We start from the raw sequence: 13,132 nt of genomic DNA, 5'->3' as shown, positions 1-13,132 counted from the left end.
GTTACTGGTCCTTTAGTGAAGTGAATGTTTTGGGCAACCAAGTGTAAAACGCCCTCAAAGAATTCCTCTACAAGTCTATGAAAATAATTGGGTTAACTGTATAACTGACTACTCATATTGGAATCAAAATCAGGAGGCATTCAGCCTTTCGTGAATTCAGCCTGAGGCCCCTAGTTTAAGACACATGTGGTGAACATGGAACAGTGCATGCATGCTGCAAGAATACTGACACCTGCTGAACATCAGGAGAGTAACATCCTCTTATTTTAACATGAAACACTGCTTTCCTCCAGACTGAAGGTGGTGCTTTGGTGTAGAACAGTTATACTGCACACATCACACAGCAGAGTAATGAGAAATACTACCATGAAAAATAGGACACTAAAAAGCATGTCCATGGACAACAACTGCACACTGTGATGGATTTCCAAGGGCACAGATGCCCACCAGAATATATCAAATGTGAGTGTTGCTCTTTAATTTGTGTTCATTATACAACCATTTCAATGGGTCAGGAAAACATTCTAAACTCCATGTTTGAGATTGAAGACCTCCAAATATAGAAAGGATTCCCATGCCAAGATCCTCAATAGTTTTATCACTGACCTGTACCCAGCTGAGGAAGACTATTAGCTTCACTCATATTGACTCCGATTTAACACCATATTGCGTGGCTGCACTCGAGAAGGTACCACTTCCAATGTTCTGTATTACAGTCTGAATAGTCATCCCTGGTCTTAGAGAAGTCTAGTACATGGAGAATAGAATCCTACAACATGCTTGGTTGGTCACTGCTCCTTAAGGACTACAGATATGACCTCCAGAACAAAGGTTACAGAGACAGCTACTCAGCATTGACAAAGTGCAAGAATCCATCAAAGGGACAGAGTATGTTCACAGTATGACCAAGTGCAGCCCAGAATTTAGTACTAAGGTGCCTTGCTGAATGTTTGGGTCAGATCCCCTTACTATTTGTGCACTTCAGGGGAAACGTGCACTGCAGAAAGGGCATTAAACTTGTTGACTGTAGCTGCCAGGTACTTCCAGCCTCATTAAAGTAGGCCAAATCTCATGCCTATCCAAACTCTTGCCAACAGCTGTTTTCATTGCAGTAAGTGTGATCAGGGCATTATGAAAGGGGGGTGAAAATACTGCACTTGACCCCCACAATAACACAGTAACCTTGCTTCTAGCTGTAAGCAAACTAAATTATGTCTGGAAGCCTATTTCAAGCATTAGGTATCAAGTGGAGACTCATAAGAGATTGTCGTAATCAAAGCTGGATAAGCAACCCATAGGAAAGACATACATCATGTGGTGCTGCAATATTTAGTTTCATCAAGTCATTGCTTTGCTTAGTTCTGCCTCCTGGACAGGACAGTTGACAGCACAGCAATGCAGACAGGGCCCACAGCAGTCACCACCGAGCCTGGATCAGGATGTGAGCAGAGAAACCTGCAAAAGGACAGACTAACACAGAAATGGGATTATCTTCCCAACTCCACCGTATCCAGACAAGCCACATACTCATTCCTTGGTGCTCCTCTGGGCTCCAGGCTCCATGGCAGGGGTGGTGTCCCCCTACGTTTGGAGAATGATGAGGGGGACCTAGAGTAGCACCACCTGTAGAGGTGGATGGCACATTAATTAAAGAGATCAAGACACTACATTAACCTGGGCAGGATGTCTAACTTAATTAGTATTTCCAAAAGCTGTTTTGCCTCCCTCCACAGTTGTGAGGATGAGCAAAATATGCTTAGAACAGAGCATCTCAGTTATGGCCCTAAAGTAGTACCTAAAGGGTAATTCCACTTCAAGTAAAAGCAGGTAATACAGGAGACATCATACGGCTTCCATTTGTGAATAAAATTCTACTTCACCTAGGAAAAGTAAGAAAAAAAAATCGATACCAGCTCAGACAAGAATATCAGTCCCTAGCGTCCCCATGTAGTTCCACAGAAATTACCATTTTAATGTGGTAGTCTAAGGGCAAAGGGACCATAAACAGTCCTAAAAATGCTCTCGCCAAGGAGAACGGGGAAATTGCACAAGTTCTCCAGCACAGGTGAATCTCTCCTGGAGGCAAACAGGATTGTGTCCCTGCTCCTCTGCCATGAAGCAGATACTAAGAACAAGCCTGGGACTCCCACAGGAACATGAACAGCTGGTGTTCTTCCAAATCGCAGCAACAGATTGCTGGACTAGCTGTAGTAAGAGTGGCAGGAGCCTTTGACAGCACCACATGCATACCCAACCCATCCAGACCCCCCTGCAGCACAGCAAGAATCAGCTCATGACAAGAGACACTTTGCAACCAGTTTATTCCTCATTCACATCAGGTCAGTTCATGGGTTTGTGTTGCTTCCTCCTGTGCAGGACTGTCCCCAGCAGAGCAGCACAGACCAGCCCCACAGCAGTCGCCACACCAGCCAGGATCACAGCCTCCACAGGCAGGCCTGGAAAGAAAGCACAGAGGAGCCTCAGCAAGCGGGCACTGCCACAGAGAGGGGCCAGCTGACATGACAGCACCTCCTGCCAGTACCTGCGGCTTTGTCCTCCTCTGCTCTTAGCTGGGAGCTCTGGCCTTCTGCCTCCACTGGCCTCTCAGCAACCTGCTCTTGCAGCACAAACACGGGACCAACAGTGGCATCAGCTTCCCACTCAGGAGCTGCAACAAGAGCAGGACAAGCCCGGCTGTAGACCACCCTGCTTGACCCCCCACTTTCCCGAGGAGATCCATGCCATGAGTGGTAGAGCAAGGGTGCCTTACCCCCTGTAGAAGCCAGGTCCCTCCTGCTCCTGCCACCCCAATACCTGGATCGTACAGTTGCCCCACAGCTGGAGTCACAGCAGCTGCAGACCTGGTCACTCCCATCCACTGATCTCCACCTACAGCAGGGACACAGGGTCAGAGCAGCTCCCTCACCTGAGCACCAGCTGGACACAGCAGCTCCCTGCCTCCTCACTGACCTGCTGCCCTCAGTGTAGCAGTCCTTGTTCAGGGGGTCCACACTCTGGGAAGCAGGAGTCACCTTCAGGTGGCAGGTGATGTAGATCTGCCAAGAGCACGAGTGGATCAAGCTACACCCAGGCCTCCATCTTGGGCTTGTAATGGACATGCTGTTCTCACAACCGGCACAAACCCATGAAAGCAGAAGGGATCAGGATCAAGTACTCACTGAGCTCCTGGCATCCTGATAGAACCTGAAGGCATCCAGCTTCATCTGCAGCTTGGTGTCCTGGGTTCTTGGCATGAACTGCGAGCTGGAGCCTGTGGATTTGGCATCAGTCAGGCACCTGAAAGGAGAGAAGGCAGTGTAGAACTGGAGACAGCAGGCAGTGTTCACTAGCTCAAGCCACCCGAGGTCACACCCACCCATAGTTCGCAATGAAGGAGTAGCTGGGGGTGGAGGTCTAGTCAGGGACCAAGGTGGCCACGCAGCTGTCCACAAAGAGCCGAAGGGGCTGGTGGTTGGCCTGGGTGACGGAGGCTTCGATGTTCAGGACGTCCCCCAGGTAGAAGACATTGGAGGACCTCTGGGAGCTCCAGTCATCTGGATGGGAAAGGAACCCCAATCTCAAGCACAGATCCCATTGATCCAACTGCACTGTCTGTACAGTCGCACCGTGCTTCATCTCGGGGGGAGACCTACCACTCATGAGGCTCAGGGAGAAGCCCAGCAGATCCTCAGCAGACTTGGTGGAGGTGTAGGGGACCCAGGTGGGCTTCAGGGCATTGCTGCTCACATTGTAGAGCCTAGCAGACAGGAGGCAGGTGTCAGCAGGGAGTCAAGCTCCAGGCACTCAGCCCTGCTGCTCCTCCAGGACTCACCTCATGTAGTGACACTCGATACCCACAACAGCGCCATTCGTTCTCACTATGGGGGTGTTGGCCACCGGCTTCGGGGTGTAGTTGAGAGAGAAGCTGTACACCAGTTGCTCATCCACGGTCTAGACAGATCACAGATCCAGTCACCCAACAGCCGAGAACCCGAAGCTGCCCAACCGCAGAACCACTTACCTTCAGCACACTGCGACACGCCTGCAGCTCAGCCTCGAAGATCAGGAGCTGCGCCGCGGTGTCCTGCCGGGTGACCGCACAGTCTCCCAGGCTGAGATCCGAGGCGTTGATCAGCTGCCCGGTGCCGAACAGGTCCGTCTTGACCTGCACCACGATCGTACTCTCCCCGCACTGCGCCGACACAGCCCGGATAACCTGCTGCTTCTGCTGCCGCGGCAGCAGAGGCGAGTCCAGAAAGGCGACCCCCTTGCGCCTGACGCCGGATTGGACGTTAGCGCGGGCTCGCCATCGCGCAGCATCACACAGAACTGCGAGGAACAGCAAGGTCAACAGCCGAAAGGAAAGACCACTAGAAAACCACATCTTGAAATGAAAACAACTCGCAAAACCACGATACCTGCTGTTCGCGAGCTCCTTCCTTTTAAAGCCCCCCAGACTTTCACGCGTGATGACGTTCAGGTTCGCAGAGTGAAGATTTTCACGAGGACCCGAACTCTGTCCGCTCACACGCAGGAGGACAGGATATTGAATCAACCCCGTGGAAAAGCCATTGTAGTTAAAGCGGAGGACGATCGCGGAGACTAATTTCTCCTGAGTAGACTGCTGATTGTTTACAATGAATATTAGAAACTAGGATCTCCGCTATATTTCGCGGTCACGGTATCTAATATTTCCTGTTACAGCTGTTGCTACTGACAAGATGTAAAAAATGAATAAGATAAGAGCTGGTCCCGACACGTCTGAATTCACATCAATTATAAGATTATTATTGAATTCAAACTGTGAATGTCTCCTTCTGTCAAAATGACCATTGTATAGTTACAGTCTTGTAAATGATAAAACTCCTTCTTTGTTTTCGTTCGAATGTTCTTCTGCTTCGCCGGTCAATTTGGAGGAAAAGCGCTGGGTGAACGATTTCAAGAATTAAAAGCCTAAAACGACATCTTTCGTGTTTTAACTATGTCCCTGTGGTGAAAAGGGAGAAACTCGACGTGATATTTCCTTCTCCGGATCTGCGTGCAGTACAGACACGCTTTGTCCCAGCGAAAATGTCGGACGCGCGCAGAGCGCAGACAACTGTTCTCACACCTTCCGATCCAGGAGCGAAACAGGCGCCTGGCGTTGCTGCTCTTTCCATTAGCAGCCGCGCTTGATCGTTTGCAACAGATTAAAAACGGGCTGCACGCATGCTTCTCTGTTAGCATGGCTTTGTTGCAGCTCTGGGGTCCTGGGTTCGATTCGTGGTGCGGTTTCTTTTGGGGGAGTTTGCAAGCTCTCCATTTTCACCCCACCGTCCAAATAGTGTAGGTGCTGTCACGGTGAACCGGCCGAACTAACTCCCCCCGCACGTGTAATGGTCCGTTGTGTGTCGGGATAGGAAGCGGCTGGTCCCCGCTCGCTGTTGGGCTCTGTGCTTTCAAGTTCTTTCGTGTAGACGACTTGTTGAGAAATCCTACTCATTATTAGTTCTTCTTGTGAAACTCAACTGTGCGTCGCCCATTTCTCTTGCTTAAACCTGTATTTTACACACGAAAGATACATTTGTAGCGTAATAGGAATTGTGTGACCCATCTATAGATTTTCTAACATTTTTATCCAGTAAAGAGGTCCAAGAAAACAATGAATTTCCGATACAGTGGGGGTGTTACAGACATATGCCTAGCTTTCCTGTTTAATGTTTCCATGCTATGTTTCTGCTGTAATGGTGTGTCATCCTGATGTCATGCGTCACATTTCAGTTTTTGACACTTGTTCAGATATCTGCCAACAAATAAGTAATTTTTGTCTTTAACAATTCTCTGCTTGAGCATGTACTGTGCCCTCCAGAATTATTGGCACCCTTGGTAAAGATGAGCAAAAATCATAATTATTCTGGAGGGCACTGTAAGGTTGCATTAAAAATTCTGATTTGAAAAGGGTGTGCAAGGACCATTTGTTACCCAGCAACATTTGTAAAGGGTCTGAATACTTCTGCAAGGCACTTGAGCTGCTTTCAGGGACACAGACAAGCAGTCGTGGATTCTTAGTAAGGACTCTGGTAAAGAACTGCCAACCACTGCCAATGATTGTTGGAAGTAATGCAGAGACATTCCTGCCCCCAGCGTTCATCAGAGGCATCTTGTTCTCACAAAATGAGATGAGACATGTTGCCCTTGTGGCAAAACATTAAAGAGCGGGGCTGGTCTGGATTTCGGGCAGCCCATTTGCTTAAGGTGAACGAGTGAGGGAACTAACCAGGCAGCATTAATCTAGCTCTACATACTCAGTCAAGAATAGAAGGCAACAGGTTAATGAGATAGCAGCCCACTTCCAGCTATCACTACTGACAGGAGTATTTCACTACGAGACCACTGCTCTCGTGACTCAAATTTGTGAACAGGCAAGTCATTACAGATGGATAAACACATCGTCTACTGGACATCCCAAAATAGGGGGCAGGCTAAACCAGCTAGCTGGGAGCAGGGGTGTAGCCTAGATGGAACTAGAGAAGAGAGCCCAAGTACACCCCCCACAAGCTACAGTTCTTCAAGCTGGAGAGGTGCCCCTATGCTGGCAGGACCGCCAGTTAGAGCCCAGGCCACCCACTTTTGCACAGGCCCACCCCCACCGGTAAGCACTTGAACATGAAATTGGAAAACACTGATCCCCACCCAGACTCTTCCAGCTTCTTCTGAGCATGCTGGAAGAGCTAAAGCAAGTAGGTGCAGGCACATAGGATGTAAACAAGGGGTGATGCAGTTGTGCATGACTACCCCTACACACACTAAGTACTTAGTACAGTAGGATTAAAGAGAATGATGGAACTCTCCCACAATCAGTACATTTTGGGAAGAGAGCTCACAAGAAGGTATTGCAGAGGGAATACAGAAGAGCTGGGATTGATACTGAAATCCACAGGGACTGGAAGGGGCATCAAGGAGGTGGTATATAGCCATGCTTGTCTGTTCTTTAACTACAGGCAGTGGTCAAGCAAGTAGAAATCATGGGTAATAAAAAAAAAGGAAGAGAAGGAATTACACCAATTAGCCAAATGTGGAAAGGAAGCTTAGTTGGGTGTCAAAAACCTAGGCAGATCCACCTCTTTCCCAAAGAAGCTAGAAGCTCACCATCACCAACATACCACATGGAGGTATCAACACTGCCACCATGATAGCCACAAGGAACACACTAAAACAATACTAAGCCACGATGAGTAGAGATCAGCGCAAAGCCTTTATTCACACTCCATTCACAGCTTGGTATTCTGGATCTGAGGTCTAGATCTCCACACAGCCACCAGCACCAGAGAAGAGACCACAAGCACAGTGGAGGCAGCGACTACCAGCAGCCCATAGCCCAGGAACCGGGGTGCTGCGGAGAGAAGAGCTTTAGTCAGGGGTCAGACACGGGGAACAGGATCAGACACTCGGCCTCCAACCCCCTCCCTCACCTTCAACATGGGAATCCAGTTGACCCAGAGCTGGAAGCTCAGACCCAACCAGGATCACTTCCCCACTGGACACCAGTGCAGTTTCTCTGGAGGAGTCCTGGGCCATTTGAGCAACAGCTCTTCCTGCAAGAGGACAGGACACCAGCATGAGGAAAGGATACACACAGCTGACTGGCGCGCGCACACAACTGTCCATCCCGAGAGAACTCACTCCTCCTGCCACAGGTGGGCACACAGCGGTCAGTAGCAGTCGGCTGGCACACTGCCGCACTACAGTGGATGAACACCTGGAGAGAGCACAGCAAGGGTCACTGCACAGCCCAGGACCAGCCACCACCTCCTTCCCCACAAGCTGCTCCCTACCTTCTCCATCAGAGGCACCCGAGAGGCAGGATCCACAAAAGTGAACATCTGAATCATGAAGCGCTGGTAGTGCGTTGGGTACGGCAGCCCTGAGGAGCCACCCACAGGGATCAAGGTGGTCTGGTAGTTGTCACCTCCGTAGGGACACCTGCAAGGACAGCAACAGGGAGGGTGAGCCCTGCCACAAGGGGACACTACTGAGACAAGCCAGTCGGAGCCACAGGGGTCAGGTTACCCAGCAACCAGAAGGCTCCAGCTGGGCTGGCTGAGAGGACTGGGAGTGGAAGTGGCCCAGCAGTCCCCCAGGGTCAGGACAATGTTGGGGTCAGTCCTGTTCAAGATGTGGACCTCCACATACACAGGATCCCGCAGCACCTTGGTCACAGGGTAGTCCAGGTCACTGTAGTAGGAGTCATACAGCTCTCCTGAGGACGAGAGCAGCAGCGGGGTTCAGCAGGAGCCCCACACACTCGGCTCACACAGCCCAAGGCCTGACAGCTACCTCTTGCAATCCTGAGCTCCACACGGAGAGGTCCTGGAGACACTGCTGGAGGGGGTGGGGAGACCGTGTAGACCACAGCCTGCACTGGAACAAGTTCATCATTTGCATACCTGCACTGGAAGAACAGCCTAGAGAGAGAAGCAGGCAGTCATGGGATCCAGACAGGACCTGGCAAGACCGGAACACTTTGGGAAGCAGCAGCTGCTCACTCACTTGTAGAAGCTGTCCCTTGTGATGGAGCCAGCAGGTCCCCCAATCACAGCAAAGGTTGAGGACATCATGTTCTCATACACCACAGCACCACCTTCAATCTGGAGGAAGGACACATGAACAAGGTCAGGAACCACTACGGGAACATCATCCTCAGCTGAAGGATCAAGCCCCTCACCTTCATGCTGGTGCCACAGGCACTGACTGGGAACCGGAACATGGCAAAGCCAGCGGTGGTGCTAACAGGGCCACAGGGGGCACTCCTGCCCGCCTGCAGGCTGACTGAATCCAGGCTCAGCTGAGGGCTGGTGGCATTCCTGGACACGACCACCACAAACTGGCCATCCCTGGTGCACTGGACAGTCACTGGAGGAAAGCAAGAGCTGGTAAACCAAGCCTGTTAAGCTCATCATCGAAGACACTCAAGATCCAAAAACCCACCATCATTCCCATAGTAACAGCGATTCCGGCTGGACTGATCAAAGCAGCAATTTTTAGCTTCACAGTCGCTTTTACCGATAGTCAAGTCACCACATGCTATCTTGTCACTGTCATTAACCAGGCACTTCTGAACCTGAGCTAAAGAACAATCCAACGCCAGCAAAAACCACACAAGGCACAACCCCATCCTCCCTCTGCTCATTGACTTCTCCATCGTGAAACTCGGCGAGGAATTGCAGCCAAGCGGCGCTCAGCTCCTGAAATACTCGCTGCGCCCTGATTGGCTGAGGGCGGCGATTGGAGGGCTGTAGCGCGCGCACGAGGACTTCGGACACTCAGAGCGTCATCCGAGTCAGCTGATTAATCGCGGAGCGTCCTGTTCGACTGGAACGAGCTCTCATGCGGGTTAGACTAATGTGTCTGACTCAAAACTAAATATTTATGGCGTCTGTTAGTTAGGGTGACCATATTTTGTTTTTCAAAAAAGAGGAGGGGGGAACGATCGTCGACACTCGACACATGCCTCCAAAGTAATGAATCTTTATTACGTTTTCTAATCAAAAAATCCATTTGAACTCTCTCATTTCTATTAATCTTCTTAGTAAACTTTGAAACACTTGCAGGGTTGCTCTTTCTCTTCCATAATGGCAAACAAGGGAAAAAAATATAGCCCTATTTTTAAAAGTTTTCTTTTTTCATTTTAACACAACAAAAGTCTTAACATCTGATTAACATCGATTTGGCTCTAACGTTATTTCTATAATTCATTTATACTCGTCAATTAATATTTTTCGAGGCCAGGCGTTTAATTTATTAACGCTCATTCGAATTTTAATTGAAAAGAGGCGGAGTACATTATGCTGCGTTTTTGCGTTGTATTACTAAAAATCGTTTCTACAGAATGAATCGTTTGGCTAATTACTCTCCCCAACGAGCAGAAAACTGAGATGTAAGAATATTTCAACATGAATTCGTCCACTGGTTTGGCGCGAATGTTTTCTTGAAAGACCGCTAGAACCCCGGCCAGCGGAGAAGGTTAAAACCGAGAGTTCAGCGTTTTGTGCTGAAACCCCGGAGGAAGACTGGGTCGACCAAATCACTATATTTTCACAGTATGTACCTTATTTACACGGCTTTGCACACAGGGGTTTTGCCACCTGCCTGAAAAAAAAAGTAAAATGTTGATTGTTTGAATGCCTATAGATTTTCTATTTTTTAAGAAAAGTGCAAAATTGTCTTTTAAAATAAGGATTACAGTAGTACATTCGATTCTAAATATTTGAGTAAATAAACGTTGGATGGAAACTCACTTGAAAAATGTCTAAGCTCAGTGAGAATGTGGTTTTCAGACTTCTAACAAATGAGCTGATGATGGAATTCAACTTCGCTGGCACAAACTGGAGAGATCAACGACAAAAGAGGGGCCTGGGAGACACATCTTTCTAGAGCAATTCAAGGTGCTCTTATTCCATGTTGTACTTTCAAACTTTGGGTGCTCTTTAATTAGGACAGACTTTATTGCTCAATTACTATGATGCAAGCTAAATTGAATACAAGGATTAAGCTTTGAGCTTAGTAAACCCTAATGGTTCTTTTTTGAGATTATATTCAAGAAGAGATTCATCATTTCTTTGAGTACTAATATTATAACATTTTCTTCTAGCTGCGCTGGTGATGTCCCACCCAACAGCAACAGAAAAAGAAATAAAGGAGCACACAATGCATTAGTTGAAGAATGCGTATGCAAGGCAGGGGGCCTGGAAGTCTGGACACTGAAACGGATAAATTGCTGGTTCTAACAGTTAGGACAATTAGACAGGGCTTTGCATATGGTGGACAGTACAAATTCTTAACTTCATACTGTAATATTTTCTTGGAAATAGAGGAGTTGTACATTTTAAAATGGATTCAGATTGAAATATGGTTTGGAGATAATTGGCATCTTCATGTAATTACTATATATAGCCATGTTACTAGAATGTGTAGTTGAAGTTTACAATATTGTAGCATTTTAACTACATATTTTCAGAATAAATTTTGGAACCAAATCAGTGGCTTGGTTTACTAGCTTCTACACTGGTCTTTGATGTCCCCTAAAGTTACTGTATGATAGAACTCCAACCATTTATGTATAATGAACATATCATAGACAGTAGAATTTCATTCTAGACAAATTAAGGACCACGTTTATACATCTAGAACAAAGGTCATATCACAAACCTGAGCGCGAACGGCTGCTGAAACTCCATCCGGACCCGGACAATTTTAGCAAATTGGACGAACCTCGGAGGATAAACTGTTTATCCTTCCAGAGACGCGTCTGGAGAATTGGCAGCTGTCTGACGTCAGTAAGTGATCCTTTAAAATTAATAGTTTGAGAAGCGAGCCACAGGGGTGTTCTCACGCGGGTTTGATGAGTCCAGGACTCATATAAAGAACTTATCTTAACACAGACGTGTGGTTTTTGCTCTGCGGAGTAGTTAATGTGATAAGGTTCTAAGTAAGGCACCGATCGGTAAAAATGGGAAATTAAAATTCAGAGAAACAATTATAGCCTGGGTTAGAGTAAAAAAAGAAATTTATGTTCATGAACTGTAAAGCTAGGGTAATAGGTGTAAGGGAACTTGCACATAATTTATATATGATAATTAGGGGCCCATAACTATGAAGGATCTTTGTAAGTGAATCAGAATGGACAGAGGAAAGTTGAATTAGGAAAAAGAAGTTTCCTGAAGAAGGGGAAACTTAGAAGAGAAGGAGAAGAAAGGAAAGAAATTGAATTGGAAAACTTATGGAATGGAAAGAGGAATCACAGAAATAATGGGAAGCTTCAAAAAAGACTAGTCTTGAAAGTAAAGAACAGCAAGCTGCAGCTTAAGTCATGGCCATGCGTACTAAAAAGAAAAAGTCTCCACCGAAATTAGAAAGCGGTCCGGAGCCAAAGCCTTTTCACTTGTTTGTGAAATGCCAATGTGCACTTTTCCAGGTCCAGAAGGAACTCCAGCATATGTACATTGACATTGGTCTCCTAGTGAATTATTTGCATTAGTTAAGTCTTTTCCTAAATTGCCTGGTGACCGTAAAGAATTTAAAAGAAAGGCAAGCCTTGTTCTTGATTGTCTTAAGCCTAATTACAGTGACATAACCTTGTTGCTAGATCATATTGTTCCTAAAGGTTTACAACGTCCTCTAAAAAGGAGGAGGCAGATTGGCGGATACATGACCCAAATGATGAAGAAGTATCCATCTAAATTAAACCACACGGACATGGAGAGGAAAAGATAGGCGGCCGCTTCTAAAAAGAGGTAAGGACTCCTCTTTTCTAAAAAGTCCCTTGTCCTCTCCATGTTGCTGTGGTGGGTTCAGGATTTTCCTGAAGCTGAAGCAAGTACAACAGAAAAATGAGTTCATGATGTATGTGTTTTAGATGTCTGTTTTGTGAAGGTGGGGTAGAAAAGGAGGGATTGCTGAAGGAATAGCATCTCGCCCTGCCCGTGCGAAAAAATCCAGGTGTTGCATCCTGGTACACGACTGCAGTACGGCTGAAGGTAGTAACTAGAACTGTACTCGCAGAAGAGCCGAAAATGGTAACTCGATTCAACTGTGTGTTTAAAGCCAGGATTTGGAACCTGGTCCGTGTTCCCGAATTGTGATAGTTCGTCAGTTTGTCTCGACTGGGGGATTCCGCGGGGCGCGTGGGAGACGTGAAAATGGTTTGGTGTGAAGGGAAAAAAAGTTAGATTAATCCAAAGTGAAATTTAAAAGAAATATTGACTGTCAGACGGAATTTAGGCTGAACAGGAATGTAGAAAAGTGTATGAACCTTTGGATAAAAATATTAAGAGGAATATTTGAGAATTCAACAGAATATCATAGATGAGACGGAAAAATCCCTGATGGAAAAGCTAAAAGCAATGGCTGAACGAAACGAAGTTGTATATGTAGAAAAAGAAAAAGCAAAAGAAGAAATAGAACGCCTTGAGAGAGAATCTGGGAGAAGGGTGGGAATCAGTGTGGAGATTTTTGAAAGAGCATTACCCACCGAAAACTGATTAGAGAAAAGTAACAGCATGTCAGCAGAAGGAAGTGAGGATGTTTTCAGATTTTACAGAAAGGTTTATAGCTTTATGGATAGTATACTCGGGGTTAGCCGATGAAAAGGAAG

General features: G+C 47.0%; 3 protein-coding genes across 3 annotated transcripts; all 3 read right to left on the bottom strand.

Moving 5' to 3' along the window:
* Nucleotides 1-2,340: 2,340 nt before the first annotated feature.
* LOC148838500 (zona pellucida sperm-binding protein 3-like) lies at nucleotides 2,341-3,380 on the bottom strand. The gene is made up of 5 exons (XM_088911204.1): nucleotides 3,180-3,380; nucleotides 2,971-3,056; nucleotides 2,771-2,889; nucleotides 2,543-2,668; nucleotides 2,341-2,456 (listed from the first exon to the last, which is right to left on the bottom strand). The coding sequence occupies exons 1-5, from the start codon at nucleotides 3,378-3,380 to the stop codon at nucleotides 2,341-2,343; spliced, it is 648 nt and encodes a 215-aa protein (XP_088767330.1).
* Nucleotides 3,381-3,886: 506 nt separating this feature from the next.
* Nucleotides 3,887-4,633, bottom strand: LOC148838499 (uncharacterized). Its single transcript, XM_088911005.1, has one exon. The coding sequence runs from the start codon at nucleotides 4,382-4,384 to the stop codon at nucleotides 3,941-3,943; it is 444 nt and encodes a 147-aa protein (XP_088767131.1). The 5' UTR covers nucleotides 4,385-4,633; the 3' UTR covers nucleotides 3,887-3,940.
* Nucleotides 4,634-7,250: 2,617 nt separating this feature from the next.
* Nucleotides 7,251-9,181, bottom strand: LOC148838498 (zona pellucida sperm-binding protein 4-like). Its single transcript, XM_088911672.1, has 9 exons — nucleotides 8,968-9,181; nucleotides 8,705-8,892; nucleotides 8,530-8,627; nucleotides 8,317-8,444; nucleotides 8,050-8,239; nucleotides 7,815-7,962; nucleotides 7,663-7,738; nucleotides 7,452-7,574; nucleotides 7,251-7,387 (listed from the first exon to the last, which is right to left on the bottom strand). The coding sequence occupies exons 1-9, from the start codon at nucleotides 9,179-9,181 to the stop codon at nucleotides 7,251-7,253; spliced, it is 1,302 nt and encodes a 433-aa protein (XP_088767798.1).
* Between the last annotated feature and the right edge of the window lie 3,951 nt (nucleotides 9,182-13,132).

The sequence above is a fragment of the Atractosteus spatula genome, chromosome 3 (assembly GCF_055471065.1).
Source record: "Atractosteus spatula isolate fAtrSpa1 chromosome 3, fAtrSpa1.hap1, whole genome shotgun sequence".
NCBI classification, from domain to species: domain Eukaryota; kingdom Metazoa; phylum Chordata; class Actinopteri; order Semionotiformes; family Lepisosteidae; genus Atractosteus; species Atractosteus spatula.
This window is presented reverse-complemented; position numbering and strand designations above follow the sequence as displayed.